General features: G+C 38.2%; 1 protein-coding gene and 2 pseudogenes across 4 annotated transcripts in view; 1 reads left to right on the top strand and 2 right to left on the bottom strand.

Moving 5' to 3' along the window:
• The window catches only part of Aff4 (ALF transcription elongation factor 4), a 78903-nt gene that overhangs the window by 50381 nt on the left and 4522 nt on the right, over positions 1-24000 (bottom strand). For 3 of the 4 annotated variants that reach the window (XM_050157808.1, XM_050157805.1, XM_050157806.1), the window contains exons 2-4: positions 7961-8087; positions 4181-4960; positions 1909-1953 (exon numbers count right to left, since the gene is read on the bottom strand). In XM_050157808.1, the coding sequence (XP_050013765.1) occupies positions 1909-1953; positions 4181-4960; positions 7961-8083 (948 nt within the window). In that variant the 5' untranslated portion in view covers positions 8084-8087. Of the gene's footprint in view, positions 1-1908; positions 1954-4180; positions 4961-7960; positions 8088-8596; positions 8668-24000 lie in introns of those variants that run through there. The other variant, XM_050157807.1, reaches the window with a different exon arrangement.
• Positions 8709-10580, bottom strand: LOC126510924 (60S ribosomal protein L10-like; annotated as a pseudogene).
• LOC126510991 (small nuclear ribonucleoprotein G-like) lies at positions 23527-23965 on the top strand (annotated as a pseudogene).

The raw sequence follows: 24000 nt of genomic DNA, 5'->3' as shown, positions 1-24000 counted from the left end.
AGGAAGGAAGGAAGGAAGGAAGGAAGGAAGGAAGGAAGGAAGGAAGGAAGGAAGGAAGGAAGGAAGGAAGGAAGGAAGGAAGGAAGGAAAAGTGTGGCTTAGGAAAATTGGCAAAAGTGATCAGTCAGAAGCAGGAGTGTTGAGGACTGGCTATGGGGTGTCTGGATGTTAAATTCTTCCTTGGAACTGTGGTCTCTGTGATCTCAGTCTCTCTTAGAGAGCCACTGAAAACTTCTAGCAAAAAACGTCAAGTTATGAAGGCTAGGGGCTGAAGTAAAGACTTGAAACAATATAAAAAGGGCAGATAAGAGATTTTAAAAGCAAAAAACAAAAAAGGTTGTCTTAAGGTTTTTTATTATTATTATTACCACTACTACTGAGTGAGTTGGGCATAGTAGCACAACTTTAATCCCAGCACTCAGGAGGCAGAGGCAGGTGGATCTCTGTGAGTTCGAGGTCAACCTGGTCTACAAAGTGAGCTTTAGGACAGCCAGGGCTACACAGAGAAACCCTGTCTCAAAAAAACAAAAACAATCAAACAAACAAAAACCCTACTACTACTCTGTAGGTATATGGTCATGCAGCAATGGCACACATGGGAATGTCGAAGAGTGTCATGTGGAGGCCAGAAGACACTGGGAGTCAGTTCTCTCTGCTGTGGGTTCTGGAGAATTGAATTCAGGTCATTTAGGCTGGTGGTGTGAAAAGCAGTTTTACCTGCTGAGCTATCGTGGCCCAAGTGAGAATTTTTAAAACTACTGAAGTTGACATAAATGGAAAGAATGAAGATATTCAAAGAAATTTTAAGTCTAAGACTAGTTTTGTGATTAAACAATATATGGAAGAAATTAGAGATAATAAGGACTTTATATTTACATTAAAAGTAAAGAACTAAGAGACATAAATCATAGCCTATAGGAAGTCATGGCAGGAAAGGACTGAATTGCCAGTTGTCAGATAAAGCTAAGTACATAAGGTACATAAGATGAGTAAGACTGCAAAAAGAAAGGAAAGGCTAGAAAATATGCCTGGAAGTAAAAAGAGAAGCAACAATACTTCTTAGAAAAGTAGATAAGAATCAAACAATGAAGCTCAAGAACAAGAAAGGAATGAAGTTTCCCAAAGGAAAAAATATAAAGCTCTCAAATAGCAGAGACAGTAAAGCAATTAAGAACAGGCGTTCTTACATGCATTATACCCCAGGCAGAAGACAAGAGATGAACATTAGAAAAGGAGGTTCAGTAAGATGATAAAGGGAGACTGTAGCAGCTAAATAAGGAATGAGAGATTAAATGGGGGGAACAAATTATAGGAAATAGGCCTAGACAGGTAATCTCAGAAGAATATGTCATAAAATTCAAGTACAGACAAAGAATCCAGTAGCTTCCAAAAAATAGTAATAGTCAGGTGTGACTGATGTTTTTCTCTTAGGAGCAAAAAGCAGTCACTGTCACTCACTCACTAACTGGTCCTTCCTTCTTTCCAGCAGAGGAAGGCACTTTTGTTAGTCCTGGTAGACTTTTCAGTGTGTCTAATAAACACTCCAGATCAATACTCAAAGGATAGCTTTTATTGTAGTACCTGACCAGAACAGAATGTACAAGTAAATTATAAACCAAACTACTATCAACATGGCTTTGGTAACTACTGAGATTTTTAAGTCTTTAAGTTATAAGTCTAAGGAAATATAGTTGTAATTGGTTTCTTCCTCTTCTCATAAACAGTAAACAAAGCATGTAACCAGAACCTCAGAAAAGTTCTGGTTACAGAACATTTTTTTTTAATAATGGACATGACATAATCAAGTTCCACATAGAAGTAACCTGTGTTAAGAAGTAATTAAGAATATGAAAGAGTTGGTAATATAGGCATCACAATTAAATAACAGATGATTATAAAGAAACTTACTTTAAGTATTTCATCCACACAGCTTACATCACCAGAAACTGATGCCTTAAGAAAAAGAAAACAGACATTAGATTTGAAGTAATTTGTTGTTAGAATTTTAGTGCTTACTAAAATATTAGTATTTTAATATTTACTAAATACTAAAATGTTAGCATTTACAACATATTAAAACATTATTAGAAATTATATAAAAAGAAATTACAAAAAATTTGAAGAATTATTTATGACCACATTATTTTAAGTCAGAACACTAGCTAGAATTTTTGAAATAGCTTTCCTACACAAAATTCCCAAAAATATTTTTATTATATATATGTAACTGTTTTGTCTGAACATATATATGGGTGTTATATGCTTGCCTTGTCCTGCAAAGGTCGGAAAAGGGCACTAGGTTCCCTGGAACTGGAGTTATAGTGAGTTGTGAACCATTGCATGGATGCTAGGAATAGAACCTGGGTGTTCTTAACCACTGAGCCCTCTTTCTAAACCCCAGATTTATTTATTTTTATTTTATGTATATAGTTGCTTGCCTACACATAAGTCTGTGCACTACTTATATGCCTAGTACCTACGGAAGCTAGTTGAAAGAATCTGATCCCTTGGAAAAAGAGTTAGAGACAGCTGTGAGACACAATATGGGTGCTGAGAACTGAACCCAGATCTTCAGGGAAAACAGTCAGTGCTCTTGGCCCTTGAGCCAAAAAAAAAAAAAAAAAAAAAAAATGATTGCCTCCTTCTACTATGGAATCCAGGACTGAACTCAAGTTAGCAGGTTTATACTTTACCCACTAAGCTACCTTGCTGGCTCAAGATTCCTAAATGTTCTTAAACATTTTCTTTAACTTTGATTCTTTCTGTCTGCTATTCTGAGCTCTGAAATATGCCTTTTGTCTTTTTAACTGTGTGGGGTTTTTTTTGTTTGTTTGTTTTGTTTTGTTTTTTGAGACAGGGTTTCTCTGTAGCTTTGGAGCCTGTCCTGGAACTAGCTCTTGTAGACCAGGCAGGCCTCGAACTCACAGAGATCTGCCTGCCTCTGACTCCCAAGTGCTGGGATTAAAGGCATGCACCACCACCACCCAGCCAACTGTTTTTATCGTATAAACTACATTAAAAGATAAGCTTTGCAGGGCTGGGGAAATGTCTCAGTGGTTCAGAGCATTGGCTGTTCTTCTAGAGCAATCACATGGCTGCTCACAACATCCGTAACTCCAGCTCCAGGTGATATGAGGCACTCTTCCTTCATCAATAAACACCAGACACACACAAAGTGTATAGATACACTTGCAGGTGAGACACTCATAAAATAATAAAATAAATAAATCTTGCCTACATGACAATGTTTTGCTGAAATCTAATATTCTGACAATGTAGTACATGAAGATAAATTTTCAGATATTTCACTATGAATGCTTAGCTCTTTGGTTATTTTGAACGTCAACTTTTATACAGTCACAGTGACTGTTTCAGCCCTTTAGTTGTGAGCAAAGGAGAAGGCATCAGAACCACACAACATTATCCCTTCTGTACACTTCAAAGTCCCACCATTTATTACCATAAACCATGACCTGCTTTATTTGTAAAACTCTAAGAATAGACAAGCTAATTTTTTCTTTTTTTTTTTTTTCCAGTTTTTCAAGACAGGTTTCACTGTAGTTTTAGGTAGCTCTTGTAGACCAGGCTGGCCTCGAACTCAGAGATCTGCCTGCCTCCGCCTCCCAAGTGCTGGGACTAAAGGTGTGTGCCACCACCGCCCAGATTTTCTCTTTAAATAAAAAGAAACAAGCTATACTATCCCATAAAACCAAAGAACTGAGCCAGGCGGTGGTGGCACACGCCTTTAATCCTAGCACTTGGGAGAGGCAGGCGGATCTCTGTGAATTTGAGGCCAGCCTGGTCTACAAGAGCTAGTTCCAAGACAGGCTCCAAAACCACAGAGAAACCCTGTCTTGAAAAAAAAACAAAACAAACAAACAAACAAAAAAAACCACAAAGAACTGTAACAAATCAATAAATCTTTCTTTTAGTATACAATTTGACTTGTCATCTTAATTTAAAAAATCTGTGAATGATATTTTCTTTATTATCCAAAATAGTGTATAGTTCTATGTATCCACTTGGAAGTCAATTCCCAAATTGTTCTTTAAACCTTTATTTCATGAATTTTTTAATTTTCCTCTTACTATTAAGGCAAAAAAACAGTTCCAATTCTCTGAAGTATCTACAAATGACTGCATATAGCTACAGTGCTAACCACTCTAAGTGTGAGACTTACATCCAAAGGTCGGGAAGGTATTTTCAGCTTGGTGAGATGTGCTTTGCTGCTGGGCTTCAGCTCAGTCATGTTATTACCATGAGACTGGCTGCTGTAGTGCTCAGAGGTCAGCTTTGGTTCCACAGACTCCTGTCCATCCATGGGCCTTACATAGGCAGTGGGTTTCTGTAACATTGAACTAGATTTGGACATCAAAGAAGGTGGGAAAGACTGATTTGAATGCTGCCCACTTGAAAAAGGAACACGGGAAGGAGAATCCCAATTGGCATCAGGGTCCCGAGGTGATTTGGAGCGCTGATGTTCCTTGCTATGGTGATCATTCCCATGAGACCTGGAATGACTAGAACTTAATGAAGAAACAGCCTGGGGTTTTCCAGGGCTTGAGGATCGTGATTTGGAGTGCTCTGACCCATGCTGGCCTTTCTTCCGGCTACTGCTATATGAGTCACGGTCATGTCTCTGACTACTACTACTAGTGCTACTACCACCTGCACTGTTCCGCTGGCTACTGTGTCCACTCTGCAAGCCAGAGGACCGTTTCTGAGACTGAGAAGTGCTTGGTGCGGGTCCTACAGGAGTCCATTTGTTGCTCTGATGAGAGCCTCCATGTCTCTGTTCAAAAAAATTTGGGTTCGCTTTTTCGTCTGTTGTGGTTGGTACTGCAGGCTTGGGAATTGCAACAAGCTTTGGTATAGATCTGTCTCCTATATAATCCTTCATCTCATCGTAGTTTCCAAGCATACTCTGAATACGACTTGATAACTTATCTTCTTTGCTAGTCTACAAAAAAAAGAAAAGAAAAATATACTGTTAGTATAATTTGAAATAAAATATTCTTCCAAACTCATTTTATAACCCTCAATCAGAAGGGTTTTTAAAGATAAGTCTCACTTTTTAATCTTAAAATACACATCTATAAATATACACCAAATACACACACAAAGCAAACAATAAAACTAGATCTTCTCACAGTCTAGGTGAGCACTGATTCTACCACGCACTCTTAGTCCAGATAAATATTTCTCTCTCTCTTTTTCTTTCTTTCTTTCTTTCTTTCTTTTTTTTTTTTTTGGTTTTTCGAGACAGGGTTTCTCAGTAGCTTTGGAGACTGTCCTGGAACTAGCTCTTGTAGGGCAGGCTGGCCTCAAACTCAGAGATCTGCCTGTCTGCCTCCCAAGTGCTGGGATTAAAGGCGTGTGCCACCACCACCTGGCCAGATAAATATTTTTCATAGTGAAAAAAAATTTATTGAATGTATCTGAGGGGGGGAAATCAAGAAAGTATTTGAAAATAACCATGCTAAAATACAAAAGAAAATCTACAGATTACATTAAAAAGAAATCAATACTAAATAATCAGGGCTGGGATACAGCTCGGGTTGCAGGGTTTAAATGGCATGCCTGAAGCCCTGTGTTCAACCCCTAACAACACATAAATTGACTTGGTGACATATCCCCAGCACAAAGGAGGATCGCAAATTCCAGGTCATCCTTGACCACTTAGTGAGTTTTAGGCCTAGAAAACCTGAGAAAACCTGAGAGGGGCTGGAGAGATGGCTCAGCGGTTAAGAGCATTGCCTGCTCTTCTAAAGGTCCTGAGTTCAGTTCCCAGCAACCACATGGTGGCCTGTAGGCAGACACAATACTGTATACATAATAAATAAATCTTTAAAAAACAATAAAAACCCTGAGACATTAACTTAAAAAAGAAATTCCCAGCTAGGTGGTGGTGGCGCACACTTTTATTCCCAGAACTCGGGAGGTGGAGGTAGGCCAACCTGGTTTACAAGAGCTAGTTCCAGGCTCCAAAGCTAAAGATAAAACCTGTCTTAAAAAACAAAAACAAAACCAAAAAAAAAAAACCAAACAAACAAACAAAAAAAAAAAAAGAAATTCCCAAAGAATCAATAAAAAGGAAAACAAAAAACCCCACCTGAACTACCACTATTTATTTGAGATTGGGAAACATTAATGATAACTTTGTTTTTTTTTTTTAATATTTATTTATTATGTATACACTATTCTGTCTGTGTGTATGCCTGCAGGCCAGAAGAGGGCACCACACCTCATTACAGATGGTTGTGAGCCACCATGTGGTTGCTGGGAATTGAACTCAGGACCTTTGGAAGAGCAGGCAATGCTCTTAACCTCTGAGCCATCTCTCCAGCCCCTAATGATAACTTTGTATTGTTTGAAATCTGTCTGATCTTCTTAAAGAATCAAGATAAAAATATGGCTGTTCACAGAAAACATCAATATTGGAAAACATGTTTCATTCATTTTTTTTTTAATTGTAAAATGAATAGTAGCATGATTTACAGATTCTAGACTTTAAAATGTTAACAACCATTGAAACCCAAAGGCAAACGAAATGCTAAAGAGACATGTCACCACTAAAGCGACCTTAGAGTCATGAGAATTGGTACTATTCAGTGTTCTTTTTTGTAATCTCAAATCAAAAACAATGATAGTAATTAATAATAACAATTGGGCTCAGTGATTAAGGGCACTTGGCTGCTCTTCCAAAGGACTAAAGTTCAAATTCCAGCACTCACACGGCGGTTTACAACTGTCTGTAACTATTGCCCCAGATGATCTGATGCCCTCTTCTGACTTCTTCTAGGACTGCACACATGTAGTACACAGATGATCAGACATCTAAGCATTCATACACATAAAATAAAAACAAAATAAACAATTTTTTTAAAAAAAAATTAAAATAGTAACTGACCCAATTTATTTCTCTTAATTTTTAAAAAGATTTATTCATGGACTGGAGAGATGGCTCCGAGGCTAAGAGCACTGGCTGCCCTTCCAGATGTCCTGAGTTCAGTTCCCAGCAACCACATGGTGACTCACAACCATCTGTAATGAGATCTGGCACTGTATCCTGGAAAGTGTATATATAATAAATAAATAAATTTACAAAAAAGAAAGAACCAGGCCAGGTGGTGGTGGCAAACGCCTTTAATTCAGCACTCAGGAGGCAGAGGCAGGTCGATCTCTATGTGTTCGAGGCCAGCCTGGTTCACAGAGTGAGTTCTAGGACAGGCCCCAAAGCTACAGAGAAACCCTGTCTCAAAGAACCAAAAGAGAAAAAAAAAGAAAGAAACAAGCATTCTAGCCGATAGAACTTATGGAATAAACAGGGAGAAACACAGCATCTGTGAAAGTCATCTTTGATTGATGTTATAACCAAAGAATACAGACTACCTAATAAACAGTAAGTAATGTAGACTGACTGACAAGACAAAAAAAATATTCTTTTGAGACAGGATTTCTCTATGTACTCTCACCTAGCCTTGAACTCAGTGATCCAGCCTGTCTCCGCCTCCCATAATGCTTCAAGAAAAGCAGGCACTGAGCTGAAGAGATGGCTCAGTGGTTAAAAACATGAATGTATTATTCTTCCAGAAGACCTGAGTTCCCAGCACCTATGTTAGATGGCTCAAAGCTGCCTGTAACTTCAGATGCAGGGCACCAGACATCCTCTTCCGGCCTCTACAAAGACCCATCAGTGTGCGCATCATAAAAGCAGTCATAAAAACGAATCTTAAAAAACCTAAAAGCTGGGCGGTGGTGGAGCACAAATTTAATTCCAGAAATCAGGAGGCAGAGGCAGGAAGATCTCTCTGAGTTCAAGACCATACTGGTCTACAGAGTAAGGCTCCAAAGCTACACAGAGAAACCCTGTCTCAAAACAAAAACAAAAACAAACACAAACAAGCACAAATGTCATATAAGTGAGGTAAAATAAAACATTCAAAGAAAGATAACTTACAACTTTATATGGCTCAGCAAATAGAGGAGAGCTAGGTGGGAAGGCGTCTTCACCCTGCTGAATTTCCTGATTCCGCCTTTCCCGTTCTTTCATGCGCAGCACATTCCGGTCTTCACGGTTCATGTTGCTATGAGGAGAAGTACAATTTTTACATCACAAAAATAAAAATGTCATAGTCTGTACTGACTGTCAACACAACACTCCAAATGTAGATTTCAACTTCTTTCTACTGCTGGGCATTTACCAGACATTTGTGCTGAAGCTGGATTCCAGCACTGATTTTAGCAACTAACAGCATCACCATCTTCCATAGCCACCCAGAAAGAAAACATTAGCTAGAATATGAGAAACCACTACTCAACCAAAACAACTTTTTTTTTCCCTGGGAATTAAACAGAGCCTCATACATTATGGCAACATTCTTCTACTCCACTGCCCCAAACACAAGAATTTCAAGTGCTCTGCTACCTGAAAGTCAGTTAAAATTTGTATATTCAAAGGGAAAGGACGACGTAAACTCATTTTTCAGTGTTCCCTGTTCACAATGCTAGCTGACAATTTCATTGGTGGCATATAACCCACTTCCATCTACCACCCAGACCCCATGTCCAGGTCTTTTCTCTACTTTGCATCTACCTTATCTTGATTTCTTTTTGTCCCAAACACAGCTTCCTTGATGTCCATCGTTACTGCAGTCTGACCTCAGCTTTGCTGTTGTTCTAGATTCCCTAAAAAACGACATTTCTGCCCTAAATATATTAATATTTTCAATTAATGCCTCGATAAGTGACAAACTAAGGCTTTAGTGATAGAATCTAAAATTAACATGTGTTAGTAAGTGTAACTAAAAACTATTAAAAAGGAAAAAGTAGGGGCTGGAGAGACGGCTCAGCGGTTAAGAGCATCGCCTGCTCTTCCAAAGGGCCTGAGTTCAATTCCCGGCAATCACATGGTGGCTCACAACCATCTGTAATGAGGTCTGGTGCCCTCTTCTGGTCTGCAGGCATACACACTGACAAAATATACATAATAAATAAATAAATATTAAAAAAAAGGAAAAAGTATCTGGAGTGAAAGGGAAAAAATGGGAATGTTATTTCTGCAATCATGACAATACTATATTGTCACTAGTACTATATTGTCAAGAGGAATGGCTTATTTATAACAGCAGAGATTTTTCTCTGCATAAACAATAAATAAAAGAAGCTGTAAAATGCTAAGTAAGTGTTATCAGGACCACTGCTGCTCCTTTTCCTGAAGCTGAATATAGATTATACCTCTATCTTGGTTATGTTCCAAAGAGGAAGAGAGACAAACACAGAGACAGACTAACCAAAGAGGGAAATTAGTATGTATTTGTGGAACGTATTTTAAAACAAATAAGGAAATATAAATCAAGGTGGGCAATGGTAACACACACCTTTAATCCTAGCATATGGAGACAGAAGCAGGCAGATCTCTGAATTTGAGACCAACCTGGTCTCCAGAGCATGACAACCAAGGTTACACAGAGAACCCTATCTTGAAAAACAAAACAAAACAAAACAAAAAACAAAACAAAGGTCAATCAGACCCAAAAAAGCACATCATTTAAGATGAGCAGTAGAACCAACACATTCTTGGGAATGTATTGGAGAGAAGGCTCTGTAGTTAAGAACACTTGCTGTTCTTACAGAGGTCCAAGATTCCCACATGATGTTTCACAAATGTCCCTAATTCCAGCTCAGGGGATCTGGCACCCTCTATGGCCTCCCCAGGCACCAAACATGCACAGAATGTACATACATACACACAGGCAAAACATTCACAACAATAATGGACAGAGAGATAGAGATTCTAAGTGTTTGAAATATGTATTCAAGTTGGTTTTTTTTCCAGACTAAATGTGAGATTTCTTACTGAACACAGGGCTCAACACTTGTCCAGAGAACCACAAATGAGGATGTATTTGACCCCACAGACATCAGGAATGAGCTGCTTCTCAGTGACCATGTCTTCAAGCTCATCTGCATTAAACTTGAAGCCTCACTTCTGTGGGATGTGGATCTTCTGGCAGCCAGGGAACCTGGCTCTCTACTCAGAGCCTCAATTACATGTTCCTTATTTTGCAGCTTGGTATGAATGGACATGACAGCCTGGCCAATGTGAACCTTGGTGTCACTGTGCTCTGGGGCTTCACAAAGGCACCACATATACCTGTTTGGAGCATATCAGCCCCAGCACAGGACAACATCTAGTGGATTGGGATGACATAGAAAGGGTGGAGTTTCACGTCTTGGCACAAATACAGGCAGTCTCCAGGACTTAAGAGAATTGCTCATCTGACACCATATGGTCACAAAGTGAAAATTCGTCAACTTTTGCCTTCTTCTGCCCCAAGTCAAAGATGCAGATCTTAGCATCAAGAACACCTCCACAGAAGTGAAACCCTGGGTACGGCCTGTTGTTTTGTTTTGGTGTTGTCTGTGCTCTTGAGTTCTATTGCACAGGTATGTCATGGTATATATGTGGGAGTTAGAGTAGAATTGATGGGAGTCAGTTCCCTCCTATTGTGTGGGTTCCAGAGATTAATCTTAAAGTGTCAGGCTTGGCAGTACATGCTACTTACCCACTGAGCCATCGCCCTGATGGCTTGTTGTTTCGTATGTGTATTACTATCTAATGTAGCTAAGATATAACCTACAGTAATACAAAGAAACACTATTTCCAAATTGGGCAGTGGTGCACAGCTTTAATCCCAGCATTCACGAGACAGAGGCAGATGAATCTCTATGAGTTTGAGGAGAACCTGGTCTACAGAGGGAGTTCCAAGATAGCCAGAGCTACACAGAGAAACCCTCTCTTGAAAAACCATTGAAAAAAAAGAAGGGAAAAAAAAAAGAAATACTGTTGTGATATATTTGGTTTCCCTAGTGCCTAGCACTCTATAAAACTGACAAATTATTTGAATCTTCCTCTAATGAATATCAAAAGCAGTCGGAGGATAAAACCAAAGAAAAAAACCTTTAGCACATTTGGACAGATTAATAAATGTTATATTAACAATCAAGTTTCAACTAGGCCTCTTGAATTATGGTACTACCAAAATACAAAGCTATTTAGAGCCTAAGGGGCTTGTTAACTACCAATTTCCTAAATTCAAATTCCAAAAGATGAGCCTGTGATGGAAATCACAGAGTGCATCTCATCATGCTTAAAGCTTGTGAAGTTGCATTCCCATCACCACAAACAAAATCCCTAAAAGGTCAAGAAATGTAAAAAATATGTCTCAATGTTATACATTAAACAGCATTAAAATAAGTCAAAAAACATTAAGGAAAAACACCTGTTTTTCTTTATAAAGAAAGGAATTATTGCCAGGTGGTGATGGCGCACACCTTTAATCCCAGCACTCGGGAGGCAGAGGCAGGCGGATCTCTGAGTTTGAGACCAGCTTAGTTTACAAGAGCTAGTTCCAGGACAAGCTCCAAAGCTACGGAGAAACCCTGTCAAGGAGGAGGAGGAAGAAGAAAGAAGAAAGAAGAAGAAGAAGGAATTATTATCACCTTAAAAGAGAATCCTTGGTTGCTAACATTTGTCACCTCTTCCTCTGCCTTCATATTATTGATGGGTTTTAGGCCAATGAAACCCACTCTTAATTACTATTCAGGTTCCTAAACCTTTCTGATTAAACTTAAAACTATCAGAAACAACTGTGGTCTTATATCACTAAATATTCTAACACTATTCAAGAAATAAAGGTCATAAAGAGAACAAATATTATAATCTCCCGGAATTTTATATATTGAATGAATACTATATAAGCCAACTGAATCTAATGGTTACTAAACAACACTTCAACAAAAGAATACACATTCTTAGCCAGGCAGTGGTGGTGCATGCCTTTAATACTAGCATTCTGGAGGCAGAAGTTGGCAGATCTCTGATTTCAAGGCCAGGCTGGTCTACAGAGTTCCAGGACAACCAGGGCTACACAGAGAACCCCTGTGTTGAAATACAATTAGAAAAAAAAATTCAAGGGAAATAAGGAAACCCTGTAAGCTAACAGAAACAAAAACAAAACATACCAAAACTGGTGAGGTTCAGTAAATATCAACCTTAAAAAGGAAAGAATTTGGGGCTGGAAAGGTGGTTTAGTAGTTAAGAGTACTTACTACTCTTGCAGGGGAACAGAGTTAAATTCCCAGCACATACATCTGGAAGCTCACAACTTCCCATAACTCCAATTCCTGGGGCTACAATGCACTCTTCTGGCCTCTACAGGTAACATGTAGTGAACTTACAATATACACACTCAGGTACAAATGTACATTCATAAAATATTCTTTTAATTTAAAAAGAAGAAAAAGATTTTAAACTGGGCATGGTGTAATCCAGCTCAGGACTTAAAAAAAAAAAAAGAAATATAGAAAACAGTTATGTATCTTAGTCACTTTCCTTTTTTATTTTTTACAATTTTGATATTATTTATTGTAGCTGATTGTTTCTGTTGTTTCATTATCTTTTTTCTCTTCAAATTTTGATTATGTTAGAATTTTTGTGAACTGTTGGTAAATGAATCTACCACTATGATCTTGAAGAAACAGAATACAACCTGGTGGTAAGGGCCAGCGTGTGCTAGCTTTGATCCCCAGTACCACAAAAAAAAAAAAAAAAGGCAACTTATACTGAATACTTTAAACATCACTGAAATACAAGTTAAGCCATTTTTTTTCTCTATGGTTCTCTACCAAAGTAACTCAATAATAGTATTATTTGAATGAAGACTTGACTAGTGCAACTAGAAAATAATCATTCTGCCATTCCTAAAAGCAAGAAGAAGAGGAGGACGAGGAGGACGAGGAGGAGAAGCAGGAGAAGAAGAAGAGCTATAACATTTGGAGTAGGAGTGAAATAAACAAACAGTCCAGTTGTGGCAAGTTGACAAGAACACAAAAATCTACAAAGCACAGTTGAATAGCAAATGTGTTATAATTTCAACTTTTTATCTTTTTTAAGATTAATATTTATTATGTATACAACATTCTTTCCATGTATGCTTGCATACCAGAAGAGGGCACCAAATCTTATTATAGATGACTGTGAGCCACCATATGGTTGCTGGGAATTGAACTCAGAGCCTTTGGAAGAGCAGGCAATGCTCTTAACTACTGAGCCACCTCTCCAGCCCCTAAATAATTTTTTAAATTTTATTTTATGTGCATTGGTGTAAGGGTGTCAGATCACCTGGTATTGGAGTCACAGACAGTTGTGAGCCACCATGTGGTTGCTGGGAATTGAACTCATGACCTCTGGAAGAGCAGCCAGTGCTCTTAACCTCTGAGCCATCTCTCCAGCCTTTGAAAGTTTTTTTAAAAATAATTTATTTATTTGTATAGTGTTTTGCCTACAAGTATGTCTGTGAGAGGGTGTTGAATTTTCTGAAACTGAAGTTACGTACAGTTGTGAACTGCCATGTGGGTGCTGGGAATTGAACCCGGATCCTCTGGAAAAGTAGAAAGTGCTCTTAACCACACTTTTCTAATGGTGAGAAGAGACACCATTACCAAGAAAACTTACAAAAGCAAGCATTTATGGATTCATGGTTCCAGAAGGTTAGAGTCCATCAGGTGGGAAACATGGTAACAGGAAAGCAGGTATGGGGCTGAGGAAGCAGTTGAGAGCTTATATCTCTAGTCACAAGCAGGAGGCAGAGTGCTAATTGGAACTGGCTTGGGAATTTGAATCATCAAAAACCGCCTCCAGTGACACACCTTCTCTAATAAGGCTATAGATCCTTCCCAAACAGTTCCACCAACTGGGGACCAAGCATACAAACATGTGAATCTATGGGGACCATTCTCATTCCAATCACTACAGTGATTAAGATATAGAGGGGGACTCATGTTCCTTGTATATTGCTGTGAGGATACACAAATGGAGCAGCTACTATGGAAAAAATGTTTAGTGATTCCTCAAAACCTTTAGCATAGGTACTGGAGAGATGGCTCAACCATTAAGAGCACTAATTGTTCTTCCAGAGGACCCAGGTTCAATTCCCAGCACCCATACAGCAGCTAACAACTGTCTGTAACTCCAATCCCAGGGGTTTCTCTTTTCTTGCCACCGCAGGCATTGCACACACACGATGCATATATACATTTAGGCCAAAATATAAAAGTAAATAGAATCTTAAAAAACAACAAAACTTTAAATATCAGGTGGGGGGGTGTAAGAGAGATAGCTCAATGCTTAAGAGTATTTAATTACTCTTGCAGAGGACCCAGGTTCAGGTCACAGACTCATATGATAGATCACAACCAGTCCTAACTTCAAGTCCATAGGATCCAATCCCTCTTCTGACTGACCTCCATGGATGTGAGACAGATTGTGCTACATATGCATATATGCATGTAAAATACTCGTACACAAAAACTTAATAACTTTTTAAAATTAAAAACCTTTAACAGAGGACTACCAAATGATTTTACTTCTAGGTATACACTCTAAAAAATGGAAAGTAGGAACTCAGATCCTTGAACACCAACATTCAGAGAGGCACCATTCACAACAGACCAAAGAAGGAAACAAGGTGTTGCATCAGCACTCAGATAAGCAAACTGTGGTATATAAATATAACAAATATACTCTTTGGCCATGAAGGTGAATGAAATTCTGCTACATACTACAACAAAGATGATCCCTGAAAACATTAGCATATGTGAAATAAGCTAAACTCTGAAGGCCACATATTATATAAGTCCAATTAATGAGATACCTAGAATGAACAAATTCACAGAAAACAGAAGAGGTAAGAACAATGGGAAAATGCCATTTTTAAAAGATAATTAATTTTATTTTTATTTTATGTGCATTGGTATTTTTGCCTGTATGTATGTCTGTGTGAAGGTGTCAGATCTTGGAGCTACAGACAGCTCCTTTGTGGGTGCTGGGAATTGAATCCAAGTCCTCTGGAAAAGTAGTCAGTGCCATCTCTCCAACCCTAGAAAAGTATCATTTTATAATCTTTCAAATTTTTTGTTTGGAATGATGAAAAAGTTCTAGAAAAGGACAGTGTTGGTGGTTGTACATGCTGTAAATAGACCATGAACTGTATACATAAAATGATTAAAATAATAAAATTTTATGCTATATGTATTTTGCCATAATTAAGAAAAATCCAAAAGGGGTAAATATGAACCAAATACTTTGTGTACATGTATAAAACTACCAGAGAATAAAATTTCAAAATTACACATATTTTTATATGTATATGTATGTGGTTATGTGAGTTTATGTGTCCACATGCATACAGGATTCTGTGTAGCAGATGAGGGCATTGAATCCCCTGGAACTAGAATTACTAGTTGGTTGAGAGATGCCATGCAGGTGCTAGGAATTAAATCTGGGTCCTCTGGAAGAGTAGTCAGTGTTCTTAACCCCTGACCTATCACTGTAGCCCCCAAAATATTTTTTAAATATTTATTTATTTATTGTGAGCCACCATGTGGTTGCTGGGAATTGAACTCAGGACCTTTGGAAGAACAGGCAATGCTCTTAACCTCTGAGCCATCTCTCCAGCCCCCCAAAATATTTTTTTTAACTGAAAAAAACCCAAGAAGCATATGGTAAAAATAAAAATTGAAATATTCATTCCCAATGAATCAGAAATAATCTATTTTGTTTACAAATAATGACATAAGATTTGCAAATTTTAAAAATTTTAAGTTAAATTGTTTTTTTTAATTTATTTATTATGTATACAATATTATGTCTACATGTATGCCTTCAGGTCAGAAGAGGACACCAGACCTCATCACAGATGGTTGTCAGCCACCATGTGGTTGCTGGGAATTGAACTCAGGACCAAAGAGCAGGCAATGCCCTTAACCGCTGAGCCATCTCTCCAGCCCCAATTTTTTTTTTTTTAAAATATGCTGGCCAGGCACAGTGGTACCAGCCTTTTAATACCAGTACTTGGGAGGCAGAAGCAGGTGGAACTCTGTGAGTTTAGCTGGCATGGTAAACGGTTTCATGACAGTTGGGGTTATATAGAAAAACCCTGTAGATAGATAGATAGATAGATAGATAGATAGATAGATAGATAGATAGATAGACAGACACATACATACATACATACATACATACATACATACATACATAGAGTAAATGTTACTTAACATGCCCCTTTCAAGTGAAACTCAGAATCTGTTATGCTTCCACCCCCGTTACTATCTCATAGCAATATTCCTACTAAAAATAGGGCGATTCAATTACCAGATTATTGATGATTTAAATTCCAAAAGTCAAAAAATGAGAATTAAGCTGATATTTCAATTAATTTCAAACAGCTACTTGACTTTAACTTTACCACAAAGCACTGAGTTAAAGCACAAAGCCTCATGGACCCAGAAACCCCTCTTGGCCTCATTTGCAGGATTTCTCTACCCATGAGAACTTGTGAAGAGATTGCTTCCTACCAAAGAAGGAAACAAAGACTGCACACCTGGAGATCAAAGCCAAACTAACAAAACATCAGGTCCCAAGACAGTGTTTTGTACAGAAGGGCTCTTGTCCAAAAGGCAGTGCTGAGAAGATGGAGTTTATAGTTTCTTTCATTTTCACAGTGCTAGGGACCTAACTTAGTGTTTCAATTATGCTAAGTAAAGACTCCACTACTGAGCTTTACCACTAGTCTCTCATCTTCAGATGTAAAACGCAGCAAAAATTAGAAAAACAAAGATAAGGATTACATAGCATTTTTGCTGTTGTATTTATTTATGTAAATATGTGCCTGTGCACTTGTGGAGGTCAGAGGTCAATTCAAACACTTTCACCTCATTTTTTGAGCCAGGATCTCTTACAGAACAGAGGAGCCCCAGAGATCAGCCTCCTCTTTGCCTTCCCCAATCCTGGTGAACTTTTCTGAATTATCTCCTTAGCCTGCCTGTCATTTTTCTTTTCTTTCCTTTTTTTTTTTTAGATCAGGCTAGCCTCGAACTGACAAAGATTCTCCTGCCTCTGCCTCCCGAGTGCTGGGATTAAAGGTGTGCGCCACCACCGCCCAGTACATTTTTATTTTCTTAACCAAAAGCAACTTTCTTTTTCTTTTTTTTTCTTTTTCTTCCTTTTAAAAGTCAAGGACTCATGAAATCCAGGCTGTGCTCAAATGGCTATAGAGCTCAGGATGACCCTGAAATCCTCTTGGCTCCACTTCCCAAGTGCTAGGAAAACAGATTTATAGTACCATGCCTACCTCTTAATCAAATTTCTGTGTCACCTCAAATTCCTATTATCCTGACTCATAAATAAATCTCAACCAGGTTTTCAAAGCTTCCTAAAAGTGGTAATCTTTCTCTTTCCTATTTCAAAAAGTATCCCGTTGAGTCCTATGACTTTCTGTGATCCTAATTTATTCCACAAATAACTTTCTGTTGTGGGACAAGGATTAAGAAACAGAATATTAAAAATAAAAGACAGGGGCCAGGTGTGGTGTTGAACACCTTTAATGCCAGAACACTGGAGGCACAAGCAGGTGGATCTCTGAGTTCAGGTTAGCCTGGTCTACATAAAGAAACCCTTGTGCTGTAAAACAAACAACAACAACAATAAAATTATAACTATAGTTTTTACACCGGGCAGTGGTGGCACACACCTTTAATCCCAGCACTTGGGAGACAGAGGCAGGCAGAGCTCTGTGAGTTTGAGGCCAGCCTGGTCTACAAGAGCTAGTTCCAGGACAAGTTCCAAAAGCTACAGAGAAATCCTGTCTTGAAAAACCAGAAAAAAAGAAAAGAAAAGAAAAAGAAAGAAAGAACAAAGAAAGAAAAAAAGAAAAAGAACTATAGTTTCTTATCATCTAAATATCAGTTCTCAAAATGCCATCATCTGAACCTATTCTCTTCTTTCCTACTGTTTAAAAAGGAAAAAATTAGTTCTTCCTCTCAAAGAACACTCTCCCCCAATTTGCTATCTTCTGGATCTTCACCAGTTCTTGCCATCTCTGAAATAACTTCAACTTCTTTTTCTCTAATAAACCCTTTTAAACCTATCCATCACCATCCAAATATCTTTTTTAAAAGGTCAGAGTAGGAGGCTGGAGAGATGGCTCAGCAGTTAAGAGCATTTCCTGCTCTTCCAAAGGTCCTGAGTTCAATTCCCAGCCACCACATGGTGGCTCACAACCATCTGGAATGAGGTCTGGTGCCCTCTTCTGGCCTGCAGACATATACACAGACAGAATATTGTATACATAATAAATAAATANTGGCTCACAACCATCTGGAATGAGGTCTGGTGCCCTCTTCTGGCCTGCAGACATATACACAGACAGAATATTGTATACATAATAAATAAATAAATATTAAAAAAAAAAAAGGTCAGAGTAATACTTAATGGTGGTATTCCATTTAATCTGAGCACTGGAGAGCCAGAGACAGGCAAATCTCAATGAGTTCAAGGCCAGTCTAGAGAACTCCAGATCAGCCAGGGCTATATACAGAGGGATCTTGTCTCAAGAGGGCAAAAGCCAAAGCAAAACAAAAAAGCTGTCTTATTTGAGACTTTGGTAACATATATACCTGCAGTCACTTAGGAGGTAGAAGCAGGATGATCAAGTTCTAAACCTAAGACCTTGTCTCACAAGGAAGACAGTCAGGTGGTAGCAGCACGTGCCTTTATCCCAGCATTCCCAGAGGCAGAGGCAGGCAGATCTCCCTCAGATCAAGGCCAGCCTGGTCAACAAAAGGAGTTCCAGAACAGTAAGGGTTACACAGTGAAACTCTCATAAAACAAAAACAAAAACAAAACAAAACAGGGGCTGGAGAGATGGCTCAGTGGTTAAGAGCATTCATTGCCTGCTCTTCCAAAGGTTCTGAGTTCAATTCCCAGCAAGCACATGGTGGCTCACAACCATCTGTAATGAGGTCTGGTGCCGTCTTCTGGCCTGAAGACATACACACAGACAGAATATTGTATACATAATAAATAAATATTTTTTTAAAAAAGTGTTTAAAAAAACAAAACAAACAAAAATGTATGAGTCTGAAAATAACCTACATACATTCAGATTCAGGTCTGTACTCAGATTGTTCTCCCAGTTCTAACACATCCACCACAAACCCACTTCCTCTAAAACCTTCCAAGATTTCTGTATCACTAAAACCACTTAATTCCAAGCTGGGCAGTGGTGACACACACCTTTAAATCCCAGCACTTGGAAGGCAGAGACAGGCGGATCTCTGTTCAAGAGTTTAAGGCCAGCTTGGTCTACAAAGCGAGTTCCAGGACAAACTCCAAAGCTACAGTGATAAAGACATAACCCTGTCTCAAAAAACAAAAGAAAGCCAAAAAGGAAAAAAAAAAGAAAGAAAGAAAGAAAGAGAAGAAAAAAGAAAAAAGCAAAAGAAAAACCCCACTTAATTCTCAAAGCATTTCTTTGTATTTCATTTGGCACTTAGCACTTCTGTCGATTACAACTACTGTACTATTTCCATCTCCTTAGTAGAAATCCACTCCCACATCATTAGCTCTAGAGAACAAGAAACAAGGCTGTTGTTTCAATTTCTACTTTCTTCCCTCCAGTGTTTAACTCAGTGACTAGCATATAGAAATTCAAAGAAACTGTGATTTTTGTAAAGACCACGACTGAAGCATTACTGCCTCAAGGCAAAGTATGTCAGGTGTACTCATTAAAGGCTGGTTTCAGAATATCATGGCACTCTTTTCTGTCCACAGATAACTTTCCATTTTCTAAGAGATGGGTTATTTTTGATAAAACTGAGAGGGTAAGTTTTTTCTTATAATTGTTATTATCCAATAAAAGCATTAACAATAACACTACGCAAACTTTGTGTTCTCAAAGTTCACACCTAAAGGAAAACCAGTATCTATACACACGAAAATACAACTAGGTATAATGGCACCCACTTGTAATCCCAATACTTGGGAAGCAGATGTAGGACCATCAACTAGAAAATTGATAGCTAGCCTAGGCTATGGTTAAAATTAAAGAACACAAATTATAAACTTATTTTTATTCAATCCCCCAAGCTTGCTGGGCATGCATCTTTAATCATAGTCTGGCCTATATAGTGAGCACCAGGAAAGCTAGGGTATGTAGAAAGATTTCTATCTTTTTTTAAAAAAAAAAAAAAAAAAAGGAAAAGCAGCCAGGCAAATCTCTGTGAGTTCAAGGCCAGCCTGGGCTAAAGAGCAAGTTACAGGACAGGTTCCAAAGCTACATAGAGAAATCCTGTCTCAAAGGGAAAAAAATTTCACCAGATACAAATAAATGCTGCATCTTCAGAGTACCTGAACATATATGTGCATGCATACTCACATACATGGATAGATGGATAGATGTGGACTGCCTGAAATAGGATTGCATGTAGTTCAAGTTGGTTTCAAACTAGATTTGTACTTAAGGATGACCTTGAATTTCTGATCCTCCTGCCTTTACTTTTCAAATTGTGGAAATGCTGGGATTACAGACATTCACCACCAAGACTGGCTTATGTACTGCTGGAGTTATAGCTAAGCACTCAACCAAGTCTGCTACATCCTCAGCTCTAGACCTGAAAGTACAAAATACTGTTGACACTCTTCATTCAATAACTATTTAGTGTATATATTAGGCCATACACTATACTAGACTAAGGATTTAAAAACTAAAAGTACCTTTCATCCTTAAGATTTTGTTGCAGCTAACCTGACAAGAGGCAGGGGAAAGAAGAGGGTTATATGAGTTGTAGACAAAGAATACCCATAAAGAGGAGGGAGAAAGGAATGGATGTGGATCACATGTAGTTGGAAAGTAAGTTTGGGAAACAGAGGTACAAAATAAAGACATGAATGAGAACATTCAGGGTCTGAGCTGACATGTAACTATTTTAGTACAAATTAAATATCCCAGAGTCTAAGTGCTGACTTCAGTAATTTAAAAAAAATAGCATACATATTAAAATAGCCATTAATATAATATAGGTATAGGAGGTCCTTCTTTCTATGTGTTCCTTGTATTGGTTAATGAAAAAAGAAACTGCCTTGGCATGATAGGACAGAATTTGGGTAGGTGGGGAATCAGAGCTGAATTCTAGAAGGAAGAAAGAGTAAGAGAGAGCCATGGATCGGCCAGAGACAGAGGCTGGGAATTTTACCTGGTAAGCCATTGCCACATGGCGATACACAAATCAATAAAAATAGGTTAAATTAAGATGTAAGAATTAATCAATAAGAGACTAGAACTAATGGGCCAAGCAGCGATTTAATTAATACATTTTGTGAGGTTATTTCGGGGCTAAGCTAGCCAGGTGGCAGGGACGAGCAAGCAGGCCCCCTGCAACAATGATGTTTTGCAAAAACCAGTACTCAGGAGGCAGAGGCAGGTGGATCTCTGTGAGTTCAAGGCTAGCCTTCCAAGACAAGCTCCAAAACTATAGCAAAATCCTGTCTCGAAGAACAACAAAACAAAACAAAACAAAAACCAAGAAGAAATAAAGACTTAACCTAATCTTGAGAAGGAGTCAGATTCAAAGATATTAAGGAAATAGAATCTTGGATGCCAGTCAGATATAAAAAGTAAAACAGAGGGATGAGGGACAATTCATAGGAAAAAATGATGGTAGTGGTGGCATTCCCCAGGGAAAAGAAAAGAGTAGAATGTAGAGGTGAATTGAACATTATGATCTGACCATCTTCTCAGTTTTTCTGGACTTCATCCCCACTCAGAGCTGTACTAAAAGCAGACATGTGCAGCATGACCCTACCCTAAGAATACAGTCAACAGCTAAGACATGCCCAGCCCCTACTTATTTTATATGATATGTGGTATAGTAATGTCTATTATGTTATATAGTTATAAACATTATATACACTATTCAGTATAAGATAAAATTATATTCAATATTACATACTATGTAAGATTACATGATACTATATTACATGATGCATATTATTATTTGTGCATAAAGAGTATCCAAACACTGTATACACATACATATATATCCTAAAAACAAAATTCCCTACAACCACTGCAGTAAACCAGGAACCTTATAATTTATAGTAAACCCATATGTCCATTAAAGTCCATTTGATCTGGTAAAGCAAGAATCAAACTTTTTTAAGGCAAGATAGTATGTCAGGTTTGGCAGTCCATAGAGTCAGTTCTTCAACTATGTCCAGCCACAGACAATACATAAACAAATGGGTTGACTGGATTCCAATACAATCTTATTTATGAACACTGAAATTTGAGCTCCCTATAATATTCTCTTCCCAAATAACATCCTTTTGACTCTTTGTTACTATTTAAAAATATAAAAAAATAAAAATATAAAAGCCATTCTTACCTCTTAGGCTACACAAAAATAGGCAACAGGTTACATTGAGTCTACTGGCCACAGTTCATTGACCCTTGTACTAAAACATAGAACTGCCCTCACACTTTCCTAATATCCTTTCAGTGTTTAATATAAGACAAGACAACAAAAAAAAAAAAAAAAAAAAAAAAAAAAGAAAATTTCTCAGTTGACAAAACAGAAAACCTTTACTTGGCTGATCAAAGAATTCACTCTATTTTGCAAGAAGGCCATAAACTTTTGTGATACTCAGAAAAACAAACAACACAGGCAGTGATGGTGCACAACTTTGACCATAGATAGTACTTGGGAAGCAGAGATAGATGGATTTCTGTGAGTTTGAGGCCAGCCTGGTCCATAGGATGAGTACAGGACAGCCAAGGCTAAACAGAGAAACCTTGTCTGGGGTGGGGAGTGGCGGGGAGAAGAAAGAAGAAATTCAAAGCTAGCACCAGGCACATCTCCAGTTTGGAAACAACTACATGAGACACTCTCAATTTTTTTAAAAAATATAAAAATAAGATAATAAAAAGTAATTCCATATATTAAAAGCTCTAGAAAACAGGCACAGGTAGAAGATTAGGGTTCAAATTCATCCTCAGCAACATAGTGAGTTCAAGTCAGCCTGGGCTTACATGCAATGCAGTCTCAAAATGACACAAAAGCAAAAAGATAAAAATTCAAGTATGAGTTAAATCTAGCTTATTATTATTTATAGAAATACAGGGAACAGAAGAACATACTATATGAAACCAAAGGGATACACTCAGCACAATCCAGGCTGTGGAATTTCAAAGGCCTGGCTTGGTGGTGAATATCTTTAATCCCATCACTGGAGAGGCAGGCACATCTCCATGAGTTCCAGGACAATCAGAGATATTGTCTCAAAATAAATAAATAGATGATAGATAGATACTTTTTTTTTAATGAAAATATCTACAGCTAGGCATTGGTGATACACAGCTTTAATCCCAACACTCAGAAAACAAAGGCAGGCAGATCCCTGAGTTGGAGGCCAGCTTGGTCTACAGAGCAGGTTCCAGAACAGCCAGAGCTATTAAACAGAAAAACCCCACTCAAAAAACAAACAAAAACCAAAACAAAACAAAAATCCACAAAACTTAAAACATTCAGGTCCATAGTAATCCCAGCATTTAAGAAATTCAGAAATTCATCAGGTCTGCTAGAGTAGCCATGAAGCAAGGACCACACTCCCAAACTGAGAAATTTATGGACAATAAGTTATCACTGAAGTTAAATGATGGCAGACATACAAGGAATTCTACAGGGCTTTGATCCCTTTATGAATCTTGCCACTGATGAACTTTGAGATGGTAACTAGTGGGCAACAAAATAACATTGGAATAGTAGCATAGAAGAGAACAGCATCATCATGTGGAAAGCCTTGGAAAGAGTTTAAACAAAGGCTGTTCAGGCAAGAAGTGCACAACCATACCCAATGAGCCTGTTTTACTGTGGTGTAGAACTGGATCATGTACGTTTTCATATGAAGCTTTTTGCTAAATAAACTTTTGTGATACTCAGAAAAACAAGACAGGCAGTGGTGGCACACTCCTTTAATCCTAGCAGTAGGGAGGCAGTGGCAGGCGGATCTCTATGAGTTCAAAGTCAGTCTGGTCTTCACGGTGAGTTTAAGGAAAGAAAGGGTTATTAGAGAAACCCTGTCTAAAGAGGAGGGGGGAG

Source organism: Alexandromys fortis, unplaced genomic scaffold (assembly GCF_014885135.2).
Source record: "Alexandromys fortis isolate MF-2015 unplaced genomic scaffold, M_Fortis_MF-2015_v1.1 scaffold_103, whole genome shotgun sequence".
In the NCBI taxonomy this organism is placed as follows: domain Eukaryota; kingdom Metazoa; phylum Chordata; class Mammalia; order Rodentia; family Cricetidae; genus Alexandromys; species Alexandromys fortis.
This window is presented reverse-complemented; position numbering and strand designations above follow the sequence as displayed.